The sequence below is a fragment of the Pseudonaja textilis genome, chromosome 1 (assembly GCF_049901715.1).
Source record: "Pseudonaja textilis isolate UNSWEBS1 chromosome 1, rPseTex1.2, whole genome shotgun sequence".
Classification (NCBI taxonomy): Eukaryota; Metazoa; Chordata; class Lepidosauria; order Squamata; family Elapidae; genus Pseudonaja; species Pseudonaja textilis.
In genome coordinates, this window is record NC_141990.1 from 137,378,533 (window position 1) to 137,405,124 (window position 26,592).

The 26,592-nt window shown below is 36.7% G+C and overlaps 1 protein-coding gene across 5 annotated transcripts in view; it reads right to left on the reverse strand.

Moving 5' to 3' along the window:
* SMC6 (structural maintenance of chromosomes 6) overlaps nt 1-26,592 on the reverse strand; it is a 41,317-nt gene that overhangs the window by 11,203 nt on the left and 3,522 nt on the right. For all 5 annotated transcript variants that reach the window (XM_087917535.1, XM_026695318.2, XM_026695316.2 and 2 more), the window contains exons 3-22: nt 25,598-25,715; nt 21,298-21,403; nt 19,431-19,567; nt 18,523-18,584; nt 18,097-18,177; nt 17,428-17,529; nt 16,714-16,833; nt 16,523-16,621; nt 15,416-15,562; nt 15,053-15,141; nt 14,273-14,437; nt 13,115-13,293; nt 12,039-12,240; nt 11,036-11,150; nt 10,387-10,547; nt 9,088-9,223; nt 8,370-8,444; nt 5,808-5,978; nt 1,772-1,909; nt 386-531 (exon numbers count right to left, since the gene is read on the reverse strand). In XM_087917535.1, the coding sequence (XP_087773661.1) occupies nt 386-531; nt 1,772-1,909; nt 5,808-5,978; nt 8,370-8,444; nt 9,088-9,223; nt 10,387-10,547; nt 11,036-11,150; nt 12,039-12,240; nt 13,115-13,293; nt 14,273-14,437; nt 15,053-15,141; nt 15,416-15,562; nt 16,523-16,621; nt 16,714-16,833; nt 17,428-17,529; nt 18,097-18,177; nt 18,523-18,584; nt 19,431-19,567; nt 21,298-21,403; nt 25,598-25,715 (2,549 nt within the window). The remainder of the gene's footprint in view (nt 1-385; nt 532-1,771; nt 1,910-5,807; nt 5,979-8,369; nt 8,445-9,087; nt 9,224-10,386; nt 10,548-11,035; nt 11,151-12,038; nt 12,241-13,114; nt 13,294-14,272; nt 14,438-15,052; nt 15,142-15,415; nt 15,563-16,522; nt 16,622-16,713; nt 16,834-17,427; nt 17,530-18,096; nt 18,178-18,522; nt 18,585-19,430; nt 19,568-21,297; nt 21,404-25,597; nt 25,716-26,592) is intronic.

Below are 26,592 nucleotides of genomic sequence, written 5' to 3' on the forward strand. Positions count from 1 at the left end.
AGGAACACAAAGTTGCCCAAATTGGAAAATTAACATTAATTGTTGATTTTCAGTATTTAATACTTAATAGGTAAAAATGATGATATAGCTCCAGATTCAGAAAATCAATGAACTCCATAAACATTTTCAATGTATTATGATTTTATTTTTTAAAAATATTTTCCAGACATATGAACTGGAATCCCTCTCAGAATATAAATTAATTTGGAAATAATTATTTTGAGGGCATTCACTGGTTAGTCAGAGAGTTATGGAACATAATGTTAATTTTAAAAAATTGAAAGCTAAGCTATGAAACTTTGATGTAGGGTTCAGATGTCTCCTACAGATTTACTCATCCTCACATACAAAATTAATTTACATACACATGCACATACACACTTACCTTATTATTTCTTCTCTATCTCCAGTACGTTCTCTTTCTGAATTTATTTTTTGTCTCAAACGATTCATTTCTGTGTCAAGACTTTTATAAGTCCTAGTTATTTCTAATCGCTCTGGATGGATCTTTGAAGCCTTTACAATCATTTCCTAATATATATGTTAAAATATGGCAAAAGATAATTTTCATTACATTTTTGGATGAAAAAAATGCAGTAATACAGAAAAAATAACAAAGTGAAGTGAAACTAAGTATAATAAAGGGAACAGAAGAAGGTTTAAAACATTAAGAGCAAGTATAGGTGCAAAGGAAGAAAATACACAAATGCTGGATGCAATAAAATCTGAATAGCAATGGGCTGCATATTAGCCCTCTGCAAAAATCAAAAAGAAATGGGAAGGAATCCAGCAGCATAAAGCTGGAACAAATATAGGTCAGATTATTTATTATTTTAATATTTATTGAAAGTATTGACCTGCTCCTCATAAATACAATTAAAATTGCCCCATCCCTTGTGATTTTCTAGTTAATAAAGGCTGAGGTGCTGGGTGCTTTGTCATGTCAAACTGGAAAAGCCTTTTTCAGGGTATTTATACAGCTCTAAAGTTTTAAATTATGCTGCTCTGGTTTATTATTTTAACATTTAGTGTAACTTATTTAACATATTACTTAAAATATTGAACCTTTTATAAAAAAATTCTTTAAAGTATTCAAACACAGACTCACACAAACACAGACCCGCAGACATACAGTTCTTTGGATCTGGAGCAAAAAGATACTGATATATCACCTGCCCAACTTATTAAAGTAGTTACAGACAGGTACTAAATTGATACTCCGGCATAATCCAAAGCATCATTTTCTATCAGATCTGAAGCACAGCACAAGTCCTAAATTATACAATTTAGCATCAATGTGATGATATCTCTAAAACATTTCAGAACTTTGCATGCTATATTAACCTAAACATCCATATAAAGTAGTATTTAAATATTTGACAATGCAAGCTAGAAGTTGTTGAAAAATTTACATTTTCCCCCCTGCAAGCTTGGTTCCGTTGTCTAGTATCATATATTTAATTGCCTTTGAATACTGAGTTTCTATCGGGTTATTTCTGCACCTAAGCCTAACTAGAAAAATAATTATTCTGATTTCCTCTAGGCCTCAGAAAACTAAATTAGTAATTTTTATTAGCAAGGACTGTTACCTATGTTAATTAAAATCCACTCCACAGAAATACATAAAATACGTATTACAATATGCAATAGGGAATATTACCTTTCTTTATGTTACCATATTACAATAGAGAAAGTTGCCACCATTCCCATCATTCAGTTGGCAACTGTACCGCAAAGAAATTTTGCAATCATACTTAAAGAAAGTAAATACCTCTAATTCTCTTTCTTTTGTAGCTATGTTATGTTTAAATGCTTCTATGGATTCCAAATGGAGCCTTTCTTTTTCTTCGTAATGTTTTAGATTGTTTTTACTTCTCTCCAGTTCATCCTCTGCCTGATGTAATCCATCCTATCAGGAGAAAATCAATACCAAAGATAGGTTAATTAATTTATTAAATGTATATGCACCGCAGATAAATGAACTGGCTGCCAGTTTGCTTCCAGGTGCAATTCAAGGTGTTTGTAATCACTTTTAAAGGCCTTCATGCCATGAGACCAGGCTACTTGTAGGACCATCTCAACCCAATGGGCAGAGGAGGCATGCTGTTGGCCCAATCAACCAAGATATTATGGTGGGCAGGATGCAGAAGAGCCTTCTCTTCTCTTGCTCCTCCTCTTTGGAACATCTTGTCCCACAGAATGAGGTCAGTTCCAACCCTCCTGACCTTCCCTCAGAGCTTGAAGACCTACCTCTGCCAGTTGGGTTGGGGCTCCACAATTGGAGGAGGGGGGAAGGCTTCACATTTTAGGTGGTTGATAGACTAATAATAGATTCCACCTCCTCCTCTGCTCAACCTACTGATGGGATTCTACTGTTTGGATCAGTTCTATAGAACCGGTTGTTACAATTCTGTGCAGTTCGGAGAACTGGCAAATCACGCCACTGGCTGGCCCCGCCCCACCCCCACCACTCCATGCATGCCATTCAACTTGCCTGCGTTGTGACTTCACCTAATTTTTGGTAAGTTGATATTTTTCTTTTTTTTTCTCCCAACAATCAGCTGTTCCAACTATCAGCCGTGCCAGGCAATTTACATTAGCTAGAAAGCAGGAAATCATTGGAATTCTTGCTTTCTAGCTAATCTAAACTGCTGTTGTACTGCTTTGCCTTGGCCCAAGAGGCTTCCCTGAGGCCCAGTCAGAGGTGGTATTTAGGGGGTTGGGGTGGGAGGGAGAAGTGGCCTGAGAGCAGAGCTGAACCTTCCTTAGGATTGAAGCTTGTGTTTTTCAATGCAGATTCAGGCAGCAGATTGCAGAAAGATAGATCTGTGAGTGACTCTGTGATTCTGCAAGCAACTCAATCTACCTGCCTACTTTGCCTGATTTTGGGTAAGTTGCTCTTTTTTAATAAAAAATTCAATATTTACATAAAAATTCACAATATTTACATACAAGCCACATCCATCCAGTCACATGACCAAGCCACACTCACAAATTAGGCCACACCCACAGGACTGGATGTTAAATTTGAATTCCACCCCTGACTCCGTCCCTCTGCATCTTTTATTTAGGGCTGAGTATTTATCTTTTATATTATCTAGTGCTTATGGTGTATAGGTTTTGAAATATTTTATCTTTTTAACATTGTAAACCACCCAGATGGATGGTCAATAAATTTAATAAAGAAAAAGAAAAATAGCCCTCCCATCTCACACTACAAAGCAACTCTGGGCAGCTTACAATTAAAATAATGAATATTAAATATTAAAACATTAAAACATTAAGAACATTAGATACAGAAACAAAAAAATCAAGAGCAAGATGGGTACAATGGTAGGATCTTCCCTATTAGTCTATCAGCCATCTCCAGCATAAAGGGTCCCCAAGTCAATTTTTTCCCCTGCTTGCCTTCTTTAAAAAAATGTTTGATATGGGGGCAGTTCCAGTTTGCAGGGCTTCGGCGGCAGGCAGGAATCCGCGATTGTGCGCGGTTTCTGCCTGGGCTCACCACTGGAGCATCCTGAGCCAGTTTGGCTTCGGGGCTAAGCCACCCCGTAGAGGTGGCAAAGAGTGGGGAGATCCCAGCAGGGTAGAGGAAAGCCGCATCTTTCCTCCCCAGCTGGCAAAACTCCCTTTCCCAAAGGTGGTAAGAGCGGCGGTCAGAAGTGGCCGCCTCAAAGAAGCACTCAGCCGGAAAAGAAAGTGCAGGAGGAAGTTAAGAAGTGAAAGTTTTGGCTGACCGGGATAAGGAAGATTCGGTAGCAGCGAATGAAAGTGAAAAGCGAAAGTTTTTTTTTCACTCTCCTTCCTAACGTTGACAGCGAATAGAAATGAATGAGAAATCGGAAAAACCCGCTTTGGCATCAACAGGTAATTAAACTAGATAATTAAATGTCAAGGGGATAATAAGGATTTCTGAACACTTAAAAAAAACCTTTTTTTCTTGCTGTAAGTGGGAAGGGAGAGGAAAAGAATAAAAGCAGGATTTGGAAGGAGACTGCCTAGAACTTAAAAGAACCTGATTAAATCCTAACAAGATTTCTAAAAGATACATTTTAACTGGAACTTTGTAACTAAACTGTAACCCCAGGAAGAGAAAGTGAAAAAAGAAGAAAGTGTCAAAAGTAACAGCTTGTGTGTATTTGGATTGCTCAGTGACTTTGGGAAATTATATTTGAATGACTAAAAACACTTGGGTGGTTGTTTGAAAAAAATTTTTTTTTACAATGGCATCACTTGTGGATGAACTGAAAATGGAATTTAAAAAATACAAAGAAGAGGAACAAGAAGGGAAGGGCTCTCTTGGCTCTTTTTCAATTCTTAGAAATGGCGATCTGTACCTATGAGAAACTACAAGAAAAGACTGTGCAACAAGAAGACTGGGACAAACAAGAAGCCATCTTTAACGAACAAGTAACTTTACTTGGGGAAGAAAGAGGAAAAGAAAATGGAGACTTTAAGACCTAAAAAAAACAACCAAAAAAGGGAAAAATAAAGTGAAAAGTGGATATAATGTTAGAAAGCAACAGAAAAGGGGAATATAGAAGAGAGAAATGGAGGTGGAGAGACAAGGGGGTAAAAAGGGCAGAGAGAAGAAGCAAGGGAGGAAGGAAGGGAAGAGAGGTTACAAAGGTGTAGAGCAAGATGTAAAGAAACAGGACTTATTTAGAGATAATGGATAAAAAATTAACTGAAAAAGTGATTCTGCAAAGGTACGTAAGATTGTATTGTTATATTTGTAATAGAAATAATGTTAGAAAATTGGAAACATATGATTAAAAAGTGGGATAAAATACTCAGTGTAATTCAGTGAAACTTTTGTGAACAAAAGAAAGGAAATGAAATAAATGAGAGAATTGACACAATGTTTTAAAATACAAGTGAAGTGGGGGGGAAATAATTATGGAAAGTTTATAAGTGTTCCTATAGAAGTATGATACTTGTTTGAAAAGTAATGTGTAAAATGTTTAAGATTTAAATGAATATTAATATTAACGACAGATTTGAACTGGTCTGGATTGCTGTTTTAATTATATTATATATTTATAATTTTTTCTCTTTTTAAAATATAGTGTGTAACTTTAGAATGTACTAAGCAGAATCCAAATGGAAGCTATGTATTATACTGTTATAAATTTAGCGGAAAGAGATAAAGGCGTCATACTCCAATCAGTGATTACAGGAGAAATGTTGTTTAATGAGAAAAGATAATAGACAACTGGGAACATACAAGATAATGATCTGAACCGAGATGAAATAAATAAAATAAAACTAAGAAAGTTAAAAGAGGGGAGAAGCTATATAGAAAATGTAGAATGGCAATAAGATATGGAATGGTATATAAAATGAGCATGAATTTGAATTTGTGTCTGTACAAAGAGATGTAACCCGGGATCAAGCTGCTTTCAAAAAAGATATTTTATGTTTTTATGTTTTATGTTTTGTTTGTTTGTTTGTTTTTAAAGATCAATAAAATTTGTTAAAAAAAATGTTTGATAAGAAATGTGTTACATTAGCTTAAAGAACAATCATTTTGAGGGAGAGCTATAGATTGTGCTAGCATTCCTATCCAAAATCTGCTCACTCATACTTTTTATTGACTGAAAAGATTTTTTTCCCGAGGAAGTTCTATTCAGGCCAAATTATAGAACATTGTATTTACTATTTTGAATTTTCTGGTGTACCTCAAACACAGTTACAATTAAAATCTTTTAAATGTGAATCAAAAGATATAACCTATTCATCGTTTCACTCTTTTTAGATAGTTTGTTCATTCTGTCCACCGTACTGAATTGTAATAATAGTACCTTGATTGTAGCTGCTTCTTCTTGTACTTGATTAATTTTCTCTTTAATGGCTGCACATTTTTGTTCTTCTTCTTGCAAAAGGCATTTCAGTTCCTCCAGTTTCGCCTTCTGCTTATTTATTCGTTCTTTAACAGTTTCTATCTTCTGTTGGTTATCATTAATTTCTTCTTCCTGATGTAAAAAAAGTCAATTTAAATTACTAGTCATAAAATTGAGTTTCAGCCTGACAAAAGATAGAAAGGACACTACAGAATTTACCATATTGTAAGGATTTTATCACTATTAGCTTTATTGTAACACAAGCTTTTGCAGAGGTCAGTTCCCCTAAAGTATTATGAGGTAAAAATCAGGATTATCCCAATGTGTTAGAGACAATTGCTATCAACTTTATCATTGTCTCTCAATATCTATTATCCATTACACTTCAGATTTGTTATTTTCACAAAATAATGTGTTGGTAATAATTATTTTACTCAAAGCACTGGACACATGTGACAATTTAATATTTTTAATATTATTCCCCAAATACTTTGGAAGTGAGGTTTATAAATATTCCATACGCTAACAATTGGTGTCTATATTTGTAGTAAAGCACTATAAACTATACCGCATGAGTAGCTTTTAAGATAGAATCAAATCTGGACTTCCGGTTTGGGTCTCTTCAACGACAGACCGAAATCCGCAATCATATGCAGTTTCAATCTGTGCTCGCCGCTGGAGTGCCCTGATCCTTTGGATTTGGGGCTGAAGCCACCCCGTAGAAGTGGTGAAGGCGGGGGAAGACCACTAGCCAAGTGGAGGGGAGCCGCATATCTCCTCCTTGGCTGATCTAAACTCCCTTCCCCGAAGGCTGTTGCAGCGGTGGTCAGAAATGACCACCTCAAAGAACCCAGATGGATAAAATTGTGCAGGAAGAAGACAAAGAGGAAAGCAGGACAGACCGAGCTAAACAACAGAGAACATCTAAGCAAGGTACCCTGAATCTAAAAATACCTAGAGGGATACTTCTGAAAGAAGATCTTTAAGCGGCAAAGGAGAGAGAAAAGAAGGTTAAAAACCTTTTTTTTTACCTTTATATTGACAATTACAAATGGTATGGAAAGAAATTTATATTAATCTATTTTGACACTAATAGGCAACCTTAAGCTGAAATCTAAGTGTCAAAAGGAGAATAAAGATTTTTTCTTGGTCATTTTAAAGCCCTAAAAAGGAGAAGTGGAGGCAAAAGGGTGGGACTTGGAATAAAGGAAAAATGGAGTGCCACCTGGAAAAATAAAGAGAATAAAGTGAAACTTTGAAGACTCCCGAGGATACATTGTAACTGAAATCTTATTAAAAGATACAGTAACCCACAGAAAGGAAAAGTAAAGGAAAGAAACAAGAAGGAACAGACTGGGATCATTTGGTGATTTTTAAAAAAAGTTTTTGACATTGGTTTTTTCTTTCTTTTTCTGTTTTTACTTAAAGTCAATCGGGTGGTTGTTCAAAAGTGTTTAAAATGCCATCACTACTGGAGTAATTGAAGATGAGTCTTAAAAATACAGAAAGAAGATGCAGAAAGAGGAGGAAGATCCTTTGGCTTTGTATTTGAATTTTTTGAAATGGAAATCCTGAACTATGAAAAGCAAAAGGAAAAGCTTCAAGAGCAAGAAGACGACTATAGAAGGGAAAATTAGAGAGAGAAGGGTATAAAAAAAAGAGATGAGAAAAAGGGGGGAAGATAGAAAGGGAAAGAACTTATGAGGGACAAAAACAGGAAATAAAGGAAAAAGGGGAAACGTACTAGGATTAAAGGTATTTGCTCAGCTAGAAAACACAGAGACAATGGTTAAATTTAGTTAAAAGTGAGGATTCTGCAAAGGTACAAAAGATAGTGTTGTGATAGTAGAATATTGTAATGAGTTAGACATGAAATAAGTAAATAATCTATGAGTTAAAACTGTATTGTTATGTAATAGTATGTTTATTTATAATTAATGCAATAATAAAGAAGAGAGGGAAACATTGCAATTGTTGCTAAAGATTGATAAAATATTGAAAAGAAATGTGAAAGAATTTGAATAATTATTTTGCTTATTAATAGTAAATAATTTATAAGATAAAACTGTATGACAATCCAAATTATCTGTATTTGTAGTTACAAAGTTGCCAAAAATGTAACCTTTTCAACCAATGGCCACATGTATGACTTTTGTAGAATCTCTCAGTCATGTGTTCACTATTATAATCGATTAACACATGTCGTGCTCTGTAATTTCATAAGCACTATGGCAGTCACATGATTTTCCACTTAGTTTAACAACCAAGTTGCTGGTTCCCATTGCAATCACTAAATGAGGACTCCAGCACAATATTTGTTCTAGAGATCCATAATTTCTGCAGACATTTCTTCACTTGTTTCTTCCTCTAGTAACCGAGGAAGATGTAATGCAAATCAGCAAATAAAACCAATTTCTCAGAAGTAATAAGATCCTTCACTCTAGGAATTACTGTCAGTCTTCAGTAGCTACATCACGGTGTACCAAATAATATAAAAATTGGAAGTGTTCAAACAGTTCTTACTAATGTAGAGATGACCACTGATTCTTCTACATTTTCAAGGTCTGTAATTTCTAATTTTGTTTTTCTCATTGTTATCTGTAACAGAAATAAAAATGTTAAAAATTGAGATTCCAGGTAAGCCATGAACAGAGAGGTTAAAAGTGCTACATTCAAATTACAACAAGTATAAAAAAGAAAAGCACTCTTCTAAAATAGATTCGTATCCCATCTTCCAATCAGAAACTTCAGGTGACACACATTATTATCCACTTATTTTTCTTCACGTTCATAATCCTGTGAGATAGATTGGGTTGAGAAAGAATGATTGGCCTAGAAAAACCCTGTGAGTTTCTGTGGCTGAGGATGGGCTAGAACCCTCTTTCCTAATACACCTTAACCACCACACCACAGAGAGCATCAACAATATTAGAACTGGTTTCATCCTGATATATTGTACAATAAAGTTTATTAACTAGCCAAGCTGTGTCAAGTGCTGGAGTAGTTCCTGTTGAGTTTTCAGCCAGAGAGACTTGGGGAGGGAGGGGGAGCCCTTGAAAAACATGACATGGTGAGATGTACTTGTCTAGACAGCCTCAAATGAAATATTCCAGGATAGCAAATCTGGGGGTCATAAGACCTACTTGTATCAGCTGACTCAGGAATTCTGCTCAACCTACTGTGGTAGATAACAGGATGAGAGTTACTTTCCAATAGAAGTTGCCCGCTATGTTCTTCTTACCTGCAGTTCTTTTTTGTGCTGCTGATGATCAGTCAGATAGCGTTTGTTCTGTTTTATGTCAATTTCAGTAGAACGTATTCGTTGTTGTATTGCCAAGATATGAGTTTTTCGGTTTTCAACTTCTTTCTCCAAATTACTTAAAGACAGAAAAGCATTAATTGCAACTACTCTTTAGCTAGAAACCTATTTTTACAAGAATGTGAAAACAGTTGAGCATGGATTTAAATAACTGTGCTATTAAATTGAGATTAATAAAATAAAAATCATTTTATGTATACTGGACACCACAGAAAATATTGAATTTGGATTGGTTCAGCAGAAGCAGTCGGTTGGACTTGATAGAAGAGAAAGACTTGCAAGCAATACAAACAACACTTTAAAGTTCATAACTGTCCAAGTTTATCTTCTTTTATACCTTTATTTTCCATGCTTGTATATGTGCCGTTTCCCCAAAAATATGCCCTACCCCCAAAATAAGTCCCAGCCTACTCTTTTGTGTGCCTAATATAAGCCCTTCCCCCAAACTAAGCCCTAGTGAAAAGGTTGGCCGTGGTCAGCATAGGAAGCGGAGAATATCTGGGCCAACGGTATCTAGTAGCAGTTGCAGCCCACACATCACAGGGGAGTTGAGTACCTGTGCAAGTAGCAGAGGCGCAGGGGGGAGGGGGGGAGGCAGGGAATCTGGACGTGCCATGAGAAAGCCAAGCAGCAGAGGGCTGGAGCAGTGGTTGGCTGCCGGAGGCTTGTCTTCGCGCAGCGACACAGATAGCAGAGGCGCGGGAGGGGAGGAGGCATGCGATCCGGATGCACAGGCTATGGGAAAGCCGAGTGGTGGGTGGCTGCGGGAGGTTCATCTTCACGTCTCTTGGCTTGCCTGCAGCCTGCACAGTACATGGGGATCACCTGCCTTCCACTCCGTGTCAGGATTGCCTGCCTTCTGCCATGCCTTCCATTCTTTGCAGCTGCAGAGTGCGCTGACTAAGGGTCTGGTGGAATGCAACGGCTACCGAACACCATCAGTCCCCATGCGCTCATGTGTGTACACTGGGGAGGGTGGGGCGCCCAGCTAGGCTGATCACACTGAAAGCGTCTTTCCCCCAAAATAAGCCCTAGTGCTTATTTTGGTGTCCAAAAGAAAATAAAAACGGGTCTTATTTTCAGGAAAATATGGTACATATCAACAAACACACGTTTTCTATTAATTAGTTTGCTATAATAGATTATCTACAGACACAATTTAAGTAGCAGCAAAAAAAGAGCAGAATTAATATAAAAATAATTGTCATCCGTTATTCTAACCTTATGTCTGCTTCTACATCTCTGCTGAGAAACCTAGGCCCTCTGTTTTCAGAAGAGTAGTATCTTTCCTCAAACACCTGATCACCATCAGCAGTAAAAGCTTCCTTACAATATTTAGGAGGCTTGTTGTGCTGCATAACTCTTCGAGCTTCATAATTACTCTAAGAAAAAAAATAAAGCACATCAACAATTTACAAGTAAACCTTCAATATTGATAACTCAAGGAGATTTAAAACAGATGGGACTGAAAACTTTTCTTAATATGGTTATCACTACAATTTAAAATATCCAGCTAAAATACCAATAGGTTTATTCCAATACTGTACTCTATTGGATTTATCTTTATGCAACAACTATTTCAAGCAAGAACTCATTCTCTTAAGGTCATCAGTACACCATCCCCTTGATGTGACAACCAATAACGAGCAAGTCTTTCTTTATACCCTGTTATCATTTCCTTTAAGCTCCCAATATTCATTCTCTTATATAATAGCAAAGTAACTTGATAAACATCTGAACATGATTTGGTACAAAACACAAATAGCATACATTTAATGAGTAGTCTGTCTGATCCTAAATAAAATGAATTATCACAAAAATATCATGCTAACAGTCTGTATGCATTACAAGTATGAGAGTGAATTCTTACTTTAATCAGCAGGACAGTCTCTATGCTCCTCATGTCTATTAAGCAATTGGCTACTACTGGATTGTCAATGTCTAATGCCGTCAAAACTGTTGGGAAGTTAGGGTGAAAAACAGCCCTACGGGAAGTTAAAACAGTAAGATACATTGTTGTGACAACATATAATATTAAGAATTAATCTTTATAACCAGTGAATCTGTTCCACAACAGAAGTTATCTTGGTTTTAGGGGAAATTTCTGGCAATGGGCATAAAAACAGGAAACCTTAAAAAACATTTCTACCCTGAAAAAAAAAACATGGAGGTTTACAGGGTTTATCATGATGAATAAAATAAAACATTTATGACCAACATCTTTCAGAATTTTTTACTGTTCTGACTGGGATATAGTTTTATGAGTTTTAACTGGGAAAAAATGAAAACAATTCAGAGTGGCAAATAGCAAACTGGAGGATTGGTTTAGAAATGGAAGGATAATTCTGGCATAGAACAGTTTGGAATTAATTAAACACATTGCTGGAAAAAAAGACTACTGCATGCTAACTCCTAAATTTTTAGAGAATTCTCCAAACCGAAAAAAAAAATCAGAAGGTACTTGTTTCCTCCTTTTAATTAGTGGAGGCTTATAAAAGTCTGTATGTAAAAAAAACCATATACTGGATATAAATTATGTACTCTATTAAAAGTCCTCATAAATGGGAGAAGTGTTCACATGTGTCAAGAACTGTTATCAATATACCATTGTAAACCGCTATAATGAGCTAAAGGTGACAAAAGTAAATCTCATATTTATTGTTGCCAATCTCAGAAGTTACTTACAACTAATTATATGCAGTTATTTTAAAATATCTCTCATTGAGTTTATTTCCTAGTATATAAATTATGACTGAGCTTTAATTAAAACAATATCGTTCAAACTACATCACACAAGTGGGAATAAAGCAATTGATTTTAATTAAGGCTGATTTAGAAATTAGATTTTAAAACAAGACTCAGATATAACTTACCTTGACTTTACATCATAAACATTGTTCTGAAAACGAGTAACAATAATCGGAGGTCGAAAACCAGCTTGACAGCATTTGGACATCAATGCCTGTAAAACTCTTTCATCTTTATGATTGTCACAACAAAACGCAAGCAACAGATTTTTTAAGCATGCTTCCACAGCCACTGTAAGTTCAGGATCTTTCAGATGAATAAAAGCACCTAAATGTAAGAATTAAACCTCAATACATATTGTCAAAATAAGTTCCTTCAGTTGTACAGAATAGGATTGCTTCTTTTCCCACTGTAAGCACCAGGTGGCAGCTTAAGCACAATGTGTAGGCACAATGCTATTTCCATGATAGCACTTTTTTTTTTAGTAAAGCGGAAGATTCAATGTATCTGTGGGTTTATATTTGCTTATTTTTCCCAATGATGACATTTTGGTAAGGACATCCGATTATATTCGATCTGCTCATAGCTACCTACACATAAAGTAAAAGTGCAGAAGTATTCATCTTTCGGGTATATCAGCGAAGCCATCTAATTATTTTTGAAATAAAACATAGAAACCTGCATTCTTGTTAGATTTTTGCCATGCTTTACACAAGAATATACAGGTGAAACTCAAAAAAATTAGAATATTGTGAAAAAGTTCATTTATTTCAGTAATGCAACTTAAAAGGTGAAATTAATATATGAGATAGACTCATTACATGCAAAGCAAGGTAGTTCAAGGCGTGATGTGGCATAATTGAGTTGAATATGGCTTACAGCTCATGAAAATCCCAAAGCCACAATCTCAGAAAACTAGAATATTGTGAAAAGGTTCAATATTCTAGGCTCAAAGTGTCCCACTCTAATCAGCTAATTAAGCCATAACACCTGCAAAGGGTTCCTGAGCCTTTAAATGGTCTCTCAGTCTAGTTCAGTAGGAAGCACAATCATTGGAAAGACTGCCGACCTGACAGTTGGGCAGAAAATGCTGCATTTATCCTTCAGTTTGAGAATATCAAAGCTGCAACTCAATTCTTTTACTCTGTTGAGTCAAGGTTTTCATTATTTGATTACATAGAAAAGAACACTATCAGATTACCTAGGGGTCCTACTGGTTTGAATGTAAATTGTGCTTGAGCATTGGCCGCATCAATTGCTTCACAAAGGTCTGGCATATATGACCCAAATCTTTTCATACGATTGGTTTTACTCTCCTTTAGTTGTCTTAGCTGTTGTTGTTGAGAATCTAGCTTTTTTTTCACTTCATTTTCTTCCTTTCTAAAAAAACAAAAAAAACAAATAAAAAACCCCACACACTATTTTTTTAGAAAAAACATTTCATATGCAGTTTGATTTTTTTTTCTTAGCAAAACTTTTAATTCAGGACTCCAAAACTATGGTACATAGTGTATATAATTTATGGTGCATAGTAAAACTGGGTACTTACGGACATATATACTCAGCTTAATAATTTATTTTTAGAAGTAGAATGAAGTTTATTCTTTTAGCCACAAACATACTCTCATTTTCTATTCAAATATTATAAAAATAAGGTGGGATACAAACAAGCAACTAAATCATTTAGTAGTGATCTGCAGATGGAAGTTAGAAGCATTCACTGTCTCCAAAAAATATTCAAAGTTTTACAAATGCATCTGCTCTACTTTCATATCTACAAAAGGAGAAGTGTTTTTGACTTTATAAAACACGCAACTTACTTCTCCTTCAAACGGTGGCTGTCTTTTCTTCTTATAGAAAAACAGTACAGAATCAAAATGATTTATGCCACTTCCCAGAACTAACCTAAACCAAATGTATATGCGTATTTCCTCTCATGCCAACATTGACTACTTCTTGCAGGTCCTTTATACCCATAGAAGCATTCAGGCAAATGAAGAAATCAAACAAGTCATAGTGATTAATTTGTACTTACGATTTATATACCACTCCATCATTCTTTTTATGCAGCACTCTCTGAGCAGTTTATGGTATTCAGCATATTGCCTTCAACAATCTGGGTCCTCATTTTACCAAGCTGGGAAGGATGGAAGGCTGAGTCAACCTTGAACTGGTCAGGGTTGAACTCTGAACAGTGGGAAGAGTCAGCCTGCAATATTGTGTACTAATCACCGCTCCACCATGGCTCCTGATCACGGCTAAAAGCAGGCTAGAATATGGGTCTCCCACTTTCTGATCCAATATTTTAACCACCAAATCTAATAAGCAATCAAGCCACAGTTCCACCTAAGAAGCTTACCTAAGTCGAGTAAAATTTTCATCATATGAACGTACAGCCTGTTGAAACTGTGTTATCTGCTGATCAATGGATTCATCTTGATCCTGTAATGTCTTTAGCTTTTCTTTCAAATGGTCTATTGTTTTTTGTTTTTCCACTTTATCAGGTTCTGAAATCTGTTCAGCACTGCAATGTTGTAAAATTTACAGATTATTTTCTCCAAGCACTAATTTGATAAAATACTTTGCATTACGAAAAAAAAATAGTAACAAATACTGATGTTTTTTATCTACATTTCAAGTTATGTAATTATAGGCTATTTTTATTTGGCCTAACTTGAGTGATAAAATCAACATTAATAGCACCGTGTCCAACACTTCTATTTTAAAACAGAGTAATTTAACAAAACTACAGATTTAATGCTTATACAGCATGACACAACCAATGAATAAAATGGTTCTTATGATTTGTTTTGTTGCATATGTTTCAAGGGCACAATTCATTTCTTTAAATGCATGGAATTTTACAGATAGATGTTCTTGGAAGAGGGATAATAAATGTAGATGCTGAATCACTTCTCTGTGTTTCCCCCATCCTCAAATTTGTTTTTGAATAGTGCAGATTTGGGAGGGAAAATGAAAAATGGAGGATAGATGCAATTCTACTAGTAGCAGAATATTCATTAAATATCTGATTCTTTTTCTCTATATTGCACATTTTAATAGTAAACCATCACCACTTTTAAAGAACCCATTCTTTTTCTAACATAGAACATAATTAAAAAGAACAAAGAATTATCACCTATTTTTTAGTTCTTCAACTTTTTTGTACAGTTGTTCATGATCTTTTAACAAACGCTTCAGTTCAGCTTGAGACCTATTATGTGCTACCTAGACAAGAAAAAGAGGTCTGTATTAAAAGTAGCTTGAACACAATTATAGTACATACTGACCCATAATTCAGATACAGGAAATGTCCTACAAATCCCTTCTTGAAATTATATTCTTCTGGATCGTATATCTTTCAGTTTTCCTAATCCATTTTTGCTTCCACACCAACAGTAACAAAATCCACACATACGATTTCACAAAACATAAGCAACTAAAATTACATTACTATAAGACAGCATTCAGCAATTTAAGACAATGGATAGAGAATCCAAACCTCTGCATCATTGTGTCCTTTTCTTTTTGCGTGCACTTCTGTTTTCAAAACAATGCATAATGGTTCTAGAGTTTGAGCTTCTTCGGTTATTTTCTCTAGCTCGTCTTGCATAGTTCTATGTTTAACTTCTGCTGTATCAACTTTATTCTAAAAAATAAATGTTACAGAAGTGCTGAGAATAATGACCCCCCAAAAGTTATTGATATTCAAATCCACCGGAAAGTAATGAGATAAGTTAACATGGTTACGTTTTTTGGAATACTGTAAGATGACAATATTTTGAAATATATAATTTCAATTGTATCTTGCTTTCCAATATATTTTAGACTTCATTCATCTCCCATGAATACTGGAGTATGAACGTTATAAATGAACCAGGTATAAACAGCAGTTATCTTAATATATTTTCCTCTTTGAGCCCTCATTTCACAGAAAAAGTATTAGCCTGTCACTGATCCTCTGGCAATCAATCAATTTGAAATGTATAAATTTATATAATTTATAAATTTGATGAAATATACCATGCACCTATATTTAATCTGATCAGTTAAACAGTGTTTTCTGCCTATTGTGCCCAGGTACTTACATCAAAAGTATCCTACACAGGGTTTAAACATAGCTCTGCTTCCAGAAGGAAGAAGCTTTCACATTTATTTAGTTCGTCTCAATCTGGTTTTGTTAATATTACACATAAGCCAAGTGATTAGATGTTTAAATGCTACAATGCACAAGCTCTGAAACCTGTTTCCTATAACTTTTATTATTCACTTAACAAGAGAGAATCTTTTTACGGGTTCTATATAAAAGAAATTAAGGAAAGATCTAGCTATTCACTTCTTCAATATTCTATGTGCAAAAAATTCATTTTATTTATCAAAGTATTATTCCAAAATTAGCTTTTATTTAGTTTTCAAAATAAATCAATAGGAACAGTATTTCTATGTATAACAGGTCAGTTCTTAATTTTCTGTAGTCTTCTAGATCATAACCTGAAAACTTCAGTTTTTTTGCGGTGGCCAATTAGTGACAATATAGAGGCAATTTTTGGCAATTTAATTTTAATATTTCAACTGAACCAACCATTTCATGGCAAGTTTTGCAACATACCTGCCATTCTTTCACTCGCTCAATGAATTTATCAGTTTTTGCTTCTTGGGTAGTAACCTCAACTCTGATTGCTTTTATTTCTTTTTCAGTGTCTCGTACCTAAAATATAAACTCAAAATTAAAATCATTTATGAAATATTACAATCAAATTAAACTCATTAATATCACATTGCAGATGATAAGCAAATTACCATCGCCCAAGCTATTTGACGTTGCAATTCCTGTAGCTCATTCTGCATTTCACTCAAAGCTGCAATACTTCTGTAACGTTCCTCTTTCTCCAAATATTGCTTTCTAAGTTCTTCAAGAAACTACAAGAAAATATAAAAAGATTGTAGGGGAAATACAGTGATTTCTGAATGTGTACCACTGATTGAAAAGTTCAATAGACTTAAGCTAAAATACAACCATTATAAGCTTTTCCAAGAAATTAAAAATTCACAAAGTAACAATGTGCCCAATTAAGACTTTTAAGGATCCTTTCTTATTGATTATACTGTATAATGTGAGACTGATTATCAAGGTATGCACTCTGGACTTCCTCCTCCAGGTGTCTACAGTCCTCTAATAGTTTGGTTATACTCATGGTTTCTAAAAAAAAATCCCTTTAAAAATCTATATTAACATAATGAGAAACAGGAACTTAACTAACCAGAAAACAAATTGTCAAAAAGTAAAAGTGAAAGAAAAGGGAGACCACACAGAAGCCAGTCCAACAGATAATTGAATTATCTTAGACTATTGTAAGTCAATTAATTAAAGGGTACCTTGCTAACCACTGTCGTTGATTTTTACTAACATTTAAAAAAATAAAAAATGCATTTATTTATTTTATATAAATTTATTTAACCTTTATTAGTATATTGTCATTATAAGCTATAATATAAAAAACAGTTTTCTGATACCTCTCCTCCTTGTTCAACTTGATCAGATGTTCTTTGTTTAGTTTCCATGATGTATGAATAATCGTCTTTCATCTGCTCCAGTTGAGTTGCTTTCATAAAAAACTCAAGAAACATTAAAAATCATGTTTTAAAAACTGTCTTTTTAATAAAGCAAGAATTATGACTGCATTTTTTTCATACAGTTCAACAAAGCTGACTTTCCCACTCTCCAGTTCAACACATGCAACACAAAAATATTAATAAGCCAGCCCATGGGGTGCTTAGATCTGGCCCAGAGGGCCACCGTGGAAACAGTGAAGGACTGGCCCACAGTGCCTCTGTCAGCAAAAACTGAGCTGCAAGAGGGTTGCAGGAGGCCGTTGCGATCAAAAATGGAGCTCAGGAGCCCATTTTCATTGGCAGAATACTCGGGCCACCATAGGTGCCCAACACAAGTGATGTCAAGCTGGCCATGCGCCCCTGACCTGCTCAGGTGAAACACAACCCTGATGCGGCTCTCAATGAAATCAAGTTTGACACTCCTGCTCTCCATTCTCTTCAAGTTATTTAAAATTAAGAATGGATGGCAGGCACTGGTTTCCATTTTTCAAACATTCATATTTTTTTTCTGTACAAACCTGATTCACCCTGTTATACGTCATAAAGCAGGTCACGTAATGGTTTTATTACCTTGTATTTGTCACCTTCATTTTTAGACTGTAAAAACTGTTTGCTCATTTCCTGGGTGAGTACAGAGACGGGATTATCTACCTGCAACAAAATAAAAGTATTTTATTTTGTAAAAAAAATATAAAGTCAGCTACCTGACATCCAACTATTCTCCTCCATATCCATTCCCACACTACACTGTAATGATTACAAAGTTCCAGCTTGTTTTTAAACTTCTAATGAACACATATAACTGTAAATCACTTTGTTTATATTAACTATTTAAGGGTTTTTTTTAAGTTTTATGAACTGATAACTCAGGGGATTTTTGTTTGTTTAATTCAATTAGAAATTCCACATACTGTATGACCCCATAATTCCGATTATCAATGGAATGGTAAAAATGTATATACAGCACTGCTCAGTACAGAATGGAATTGCAGTTACCTGGATATTAAAGTGATCCAGGATTGCAGTGAGTTCTTCTTTCTTGGAAGAAATTAAGATTCCTAAATATAAGAAAGAATAACTGTAAGTATCATTATAAATATTACTGTAGAGCCTTTTAATAGAACAGACTTTCTAAGAATGTACCCATTTAAGAAAAAAATTGTCTGAACTTTACTATGTAATTTAAACAAAAGACAAATAGTAATAATATTACTGGAAAAGGGTAAAGAACAACATGCAAGCTCAGCTTTTAAAGCTCAGTACAGACTGTTCTCACTGACTGACAGTAAACGGGACAGAAATTTCCATTACGAAGAGATTGTAACGCTTGACCTCACATGACCCCATCACTTAGCAACAGTAATCCCAGGGATCCTCACTGCTGTTATTAAGTGAAAACCGTGGGTAATTAAGCAAGGACCTCATGTGATGGCAATTCCATGCCAGCTTCCAACAAGCAAAGTCAAGGGTGAAGCTGGCTAGAAGTTGCAAATCCAAGGCAGTTCACAAGCAGCCAGAGAGAAGGTGAACACTCGGGACAGGAGCACCGCATGAGTGCATGCGGGCTGGGGATGGGTGCTATGGTATTATCTCATGCTCTATAATAGGGCTCTTAGGGAGAAAAAAAAGTGGGAGCGACGTGCAACCTTCCCTGCTGGCTTCTCCATTGACTTCACTTGTGGGAAACTGGCAGAAAGTTGAAAATGGCTATCACATGGCTATGGGATGTTGTATCAGTAAAGCGAGCCAGTTGCCCAGTGCCTGGATTAAGATCACGGACCGAGAGAATGGTGCGATGGCCAGGGTCGCTGAACAAATGATCTTTAACTAACATCTATCTGTACAACAACTTTTTTTCTAAAGGTACATACATTTTCAAAATTAAAAGTGAAATATAAACACACCTGTATTGCTTTTCAGCTTGTAACTACGATGTCCTTCTGAGGTTATGTGCTGATTTATAGTAATACAGTCACCATATTGCTCTGGTTTAAATGCATCTTCACCTCGATTTCGCAGAGTGATTGAAACATCTGCAGAACTAAAGCACAACATGATTTGCCACTGAGGGGCTTCTTATTTATAATCATAGTACTTTAAGTGGTCACAACATCGTTTTCAACAACTGCACTAATCTTAGTTTAGAAAGCTTACATAGCTAAAGCTTTAAAAGGCAACCAACAGATCTCTTACTTGTCAACTGCATGTTTGAGCCTGGTTCCCATCTTTTAACTCAGCTCAAGCAACCAACTGAATATCAGTCATATAAATGAAAGCAAAATAGAGTAAGAAGTACAAAGGAAACTGCAAGGCAGGTGGAGGATGGCTCATATGACTGTCAAACTGACCACTCAAAGTACTGGTTAAAAGTAAAACAAGATGCTTTTCTTAACAGTTTGTATCTACATATGAATAAGGTGGCCAGTTTACTTATCTGTAGAACCAGGTGTTAAATATCAAAAGAGCTGAGCATGGCAATTTCAAAAGACAATGTTGGCATATGAAATATGAAAGACTGAATATTTATAGCAGCATAGCAGATATCCACATTGCAATTCCCTAAAGAACACAGCCAATGCTATAATAGTTCTGGTGGACTGAATCCAGAGCATATCTCAGCTGAAAATTTTGCCAGCTAGTAACAGAAGCCAGAGTAGATTAACTGGAAAAAAGTTGTGAAGAATAGCTTCCCCATCCATTCTCTCATATCATTGAATCCTGAATTGAAGGAAGCAATCTAAACTTTTCTTCAGATAGCTGAAATGTTTGCAGAATCTAAAAACAAACTGAAGAAGCAAGGAGAAGTGTGCAAATGCTTCCTCCTGTCGTGCATTTCTCCTCATAGAGAATCTAACTGCCTGAAGGGGAGATTAATTTTGTCCCAGGGAATTTAGGATCCCAAAATTAAGAACAGGGTTATAGCCACTAATTATTAATTCCAAAATAATATTTTAGTTTTTAAGGAATTAAAGACTACAGTATCACACAATACCAATTAGAGCATGGGTGTCAAACCTGCCCTGTCATGTTGCACATGACATTTCGCAAGGTTTCCCCCTTCATGGAACTGGGTTGGGCGTGGCTTGCACATGATGCATCCAGGCCGTGGGCCACCAGTTTGACACCCCTGATCTAGAGCAAACAGCTGCTAAATTCAAATTAAATCATTCCCAGCAAGTGGCTATCCAGTCTTTGGTTGAAAACATTCAGCAAAGAGGAACCCACTATCATCCTGGGTAACTGGTTCCACTTTCCAACCGGTCTCATTTAAGGCATCTTTGCTAAAATTAAATAGGAATTTTCATTCCTGTTTCAAACTTATTCTATGTCCTGAATAGAATATAGTCTTCTAATGAGACAGAGAATCAAGCAAAAATTAATCAGGAGGAAAGTCCTCCATCCAACGGTAGTATTATCTATTTCAAAAGTTATACTGGTTATCTCCAAATTTTCCAAGCCTGAAACTTAAGTTTCTCATACCCTCAGTTGGCTAGTGCTCACTATAGCTGAGACAGTATGATTTTTCCTTTGCCAAAATCTTTCTATGCAGCAAAGTGGCCTCAAAGTAAATTAAGAGTTTATAATTAAAATTTATTTATGTGATGATCACACACACACACACACACATACGGTGCAGCTCACCTAAAAGACTCTAAATGTTCCTTCCCTTTATCTGGCATTGCCAATCAGCCTTAAGAAATGACCATTTTTAGCTACAAGACCAGAGATCCTTCCCCACACTTAGTACTGCTCTTGCAGAAATTCACTAACCTCTGTCCATCTTTCACAAATACTTTCAAGGACGATCCTCGGTTTGTCACTGTGGCTTTTCCTCCAAGGCCTACAATCAGGGCAGTTAGTACAGCACTTTTTCCACCTGAAAAAAACCAATAAATATAAATAGAACCAACAGTGATACAACTGCTATGTTGTTTACTGTACTCCAGATGGTTTTTTTTTAAACAGAAACTTGTGTTTAGCCCACACCCTCAAACTTTCATTCAGCCCATCCCCATTATTAAAAAAAAACACTTCTCAAAAAAGCTATTGAGAAAAACAGGAGGAGGAGAGGAGAAGTTAGAAAACAATGTAGCTTGTAAAGGGAGAGAATGACTACTGCTAAAATACTTGACTTAGTAACGAAACAACTAAGGCTGAAAACTCAGTGCTATGATAAAGACTCTTCTTCCGGCACAATCTAAAATAATCGTGGGCATTATTCATGGTTCCACTTTCTTAGTAACTCAGGACAACCCCTGAAGCCAAGCACAGGGGTGAGAGTGCTAGCAAGGAAAATTAAGTATCTTTCAGGCTCAGAAATAAATAAGTTAGTGGCATCATTCAAATATCAGAGTGGTAGTACAAAGTTGGATTGTCCAACTATGAATGCACTCTTTCCATGCTTTTGTGTTAAGATGATTGGAACTTCACAATGAAACTGAAGACATTTTTTATTTCCAGTTATATTTTATAAACTTCACATCAGTAAGATACAAAAGGATGACAGAATACCAACATATAGGCTAAAATATCCCTACAAAATATATATTTAAGATGACTTGGTTGAGCTCTGGTTCTTCTTGTTGCTACAGAGTTTTCAATTTGTTTGAAAATGCAGTGAAGGGTCTTTGCTAAGTTTTCCAGTCTATGCATGCTCTTATGACTTGCTTATGACGTGTTGATACAGATCTCTCTCTCCCTCTCGGTATATATATGTAAAATATAATCTTACATACATACATCATATATATATATATACGCTGCTCAAAAAAATAAAGGGAACATTTAAACAACACAATGTAACTCCAAGTCAATCACACTTCTGTGAAATCAAACTGCTTAGGTAGCAACACTGATTGACAATCAATTTCACATGCTGTTGTGCAAATGGAATAGACAAGAGGTGGAAAGCATAGGCAAGTAGCAAGACATCCCCAATAAAGGAGTGGTTCTGCAGGTGGTGACCATAGACCACTTCTCAGTTCCTATGCTCTCTGGCTAACGGTTTGGTCACTTTTGAATGCTGGTGGTACTTTCACTCTAGTGGTAGCATGAGACGGAGTCTACAACCCACACAAGTGGCTCAGGTAGTGCAGCTCATCCAGGATGGCACATCAATGCGAGCTGTGGCAAGAAGGTTTGCGGTGTCTGTCAGCGTAGTGTCCAGAGCATGGAGGCGCTACCAGGAGACAGGCCAGTACATCAGGAGACGTGGAGGAGGCCATAGGAGGGCAACAATCCAGCATCAGGACCGCTACCTCTGCCTTTGTGCAAGGAGGGACAGGAGGAGCACTGCCAGAGCCATGCAAAATGACCTCCAATGGGCCACAAATGTGCATGTGGCTGCTCAAACGGTCAGAAACAGACTCCATGAGGGTGGTATGAGGGCCCGACGTCCACAGGTGGGGGTTGTGCTTACAGCCCAACACCGTGTAGGACGTTTGGCATTTGCCAGAGAACACCAAGATTGGTAAATTCACCACTGGTGCCCTGTGCTCTTCACAGATGAAAGGAGGTTCACACTGAGCACATGAAACAGACGTGACAGGGTCTGGAGATGTCGTGGAGAACATTCTGCTGCCTGCAACATCCTCCAGCATGACTGGTTTGGCAGTGGGTCAGTAATGGTGTGGGGTGGCATTTCTTTAGGGAGCCACACAGCTCTCCATGTGCTCACCAGAGATAGCCTGACTGCCATTAGGTACCAAGATGAGATCCTCAGACCCCTTGTGAGACTATATGCTGGTGCGGTTGGCCCTGGGTTCCTCCTAATGCACGACAATGCTAGACCTCATGTGGCTGGAGTGTTTCAGCAGTTCCTGCAAGACGAAGGCATTGATGCTATGGACTGGCCCGCCTGTTCCCCAGACTTGAATCCAATTGAGCACATCTGGGACATCATGTCTCGCTCCACCCACCAACACCACATTGCACCACAGACTGTCCAGGAGTTGGGGGATGCTTTAGTCCAGGTGTGGCGAGGAGATCCCTCAGGAGACCATCCACCTCAGGCATTGTAGGGAGGTCATACAGGCACGTGAAGGCCATACACACTACTGAGCCTCATTTTGACTTGTTTTAAGGACATTACGTCAAAGTTGGATCAGCCTGTAGTGGTTTTTTTTTCACTTTAATTTTGAGTGTAACTCCAAATCCAGACCTCCATGGGTTGCTAAATTTGATTTCCATTGATAATTTTTGTGTGATTTTGTTGTCAGCACATTCAACTATGTAATGAACAAAGTATTTAATAAGAATATTTCATTCATTCAGATCTAGGATGTCTTCTTTTTGTGTTCCCTTTAATTTTTTGAGCAGTGTATATGTGTATGCATGTGTGTGTGTGTGTGTATATATATATATATGTGTGTGTGTGTATATACACACACACACACACACATATATATAATGCATGTATGTATGTATATGTATACGTATACACATATGCATACATACATATATATATATATATGTGTGTGTGTATATATATATATATATGTATGTGTATGTATATATATATATATATATATATATATATATATATATATATATATATATATATATATATATATATATATATATACACACACACACACACACACACACACACACACACACACATACATACGTACATATGGTATTCAGCTTTGTTCGGGTATTTTCCCACATCATTATAGCTGTGCATTTAAAGTTGTAGCAATGTTTTGGCAGAATCTCATCTGCCATCATCAGGCTTCTGTATAGTGTTGTCTGTGAGTCAGACTTCCCCAGCTGTTTCAGTTTTAAATTTGGGGCTAGCCTACTTCTGTGCCAGAATGTTTTCTTCTTCATCCTGATTGGTTGGGAGTCTTGGTCTGTGTTTATTGGTCTTGGAGTTTGCTGTGTTCTGCTTGATTGGTGTTTCTAATATCTTCTGTCTGTTTTGTCACTTTTTTTTGTCTTGATTGGCTGGCAACATTGTGTTTCCTGTATTGGAGGCTTTTAGTGCGGCTTGGCTCTGAGTAAATGGACGGCTATCATTTATTAGGAAGCTAGGTTTCATCTGGATGCCTGGTTGGGGTGTGTTTGAGCTGGAAGTATCAGGGGGAGTCTGTTTGTGCCCAGGTGTTTGCCTGGCTTGTGGTGTGGAGATTTTTTTGTTTGAGAGTGCAGGCTTCCAGATAATTGACAGTCTGGTGGAGTCATCTCTTCTATTCATGCTTTCAGATGAGATTCTGCCAAAACATTGCTACAACTTTAAAAGCACAAATATGACGAGGGAAAATACCCGAACAAAGCTGAATACCCCCCACCCCCCACAGAGTGTGTATGTGTATATATAAAATTTTAAAGAAACACATGCAATGGAGTTCAATATATAACTTTTGTTATATGTTGCATGAAACAAGCTACTCACTGAAGAAAGCTGATGAGAGTTTAGTTATTTATCCACTGGCTCTAGCACTTCATGGTAAGAACGGACAGTTATTTGTTCTTCTGTCAGTTATAGCTGCCAGGTTCAATCACCCCCTATATGGATTTCCCTTATTATTTCAAGTACCCCCTTTCATCAATCTTTCCAATAGTTGGCAGATTGAAAGCAGTCATATACATTGTCATTTCAACTATTCTTGTGGTCCTTAAATCAGGCTTGTCCAACCCGTGGCCCAACAACTACAGGTGGCCCTGAACAGCTAGTAATGTAACCTCACATAATAAAGATAGTTAAATACACACTAACTGTATTTTGTATTTTATATGCAGCCTAGTACAATTCTTCTTTGTTCAATGTAGTCCAGGCAAGGCAAAAAGTTGGACACCCATGCTTTAGATAGATAATCAGGGATCAAAAACTTGCTTTATACTTCTGTTTTTTCTTATGGATGAAACATTCAAAATACTGTAAGTTTTAGTTCAATGGAGCAAAGCAAAGTTTCAAGATGTGTTCTGTTAAAGTACAGCCAACTTTGAATTTTCAAATGCAGCATTAGATTCAAATTGAAGCAAAAAGAATGTTTACAAATTTTCTGCATACCTACAAATGAAAAGCTAACCCCATGATATTACTTTTGATTAAAGAATTACAACTTACTTCCATTGTTTCCAACTACAAAATTGACATTGGATCCAAACTTGAATGGCCCCAACATAGAGTGGCACATAAAGTTCTTCAGCTGGATACTTTCTATTATTCCAACATCCCCTGAGACCTACAAGTACATCAGAAAGACATTTTAATTGCTAAAAAAATATATCCTGATCACAAATTTCTATACAAGCTGAGTAAGCTCCCAGACCTTACAATGCTGACAGTACAATGCTGGAGAGGTTCTGAAACTCTATCATAATAAGATTTCTAAAATAACTGAAGGTATGTGACCTCCTCTAAAAAAACTAATGATTTCTTTGGTATTACAGATAGTCCTCAACTTACAACCGGATGCCTCCCTCCAAAGCTCTGTTCCCACTGGCAAACGCTTTTTGGAAAGGGCTGCCAAAGCCTAAAGGGATGCAATCCTCAGGCGCTTTGGTGGCAATAAAGGAGGCTCAGAGGTGTTTGTGCGGCTCTTCATACCTTTTTCATCACCAAAGCCTTCCTCTAGTTTGGCAACAAGAAAGGAGGCCCAGAAGGTTGTGCGTACTCTTCCAGGACTCCTTTTTCATCACCAAAGCAGTCATCAAGCAGTTTGGCAGTGAGACAGGAGGCCTGGAATGGCACGCCACCCTCTGGGCCTCCTTCATCGCTGAAGCTGTCCTCAAGCGATTTGGTAGTGAGAAAGGAAGCCCAGAAGCCCGCACCTCCTTTCTTGATGCCAAACTGCTTAAGGAAGGCTTTAGCGATGAAAAAGGAGGGAGCAGGCAAAGAAACAGTCTGGAGAGAAGACAGCTCTTCACCACATAGGTGACCTGGTGCAGCAGGATGGGGGGGAGCAATTGTGGGGACCCCAAGGGAGAATGAGGTATCTGTGTGTCAGGGGAGGCCTTGGGTGGTCTGAAGCATGTGGCCTCTTTCATCACTCCCCCACCCCGTGGCCTTCCTCAACCTGAAATACCTCATATGCACTTAATGAGCCTCGCATTCGATTA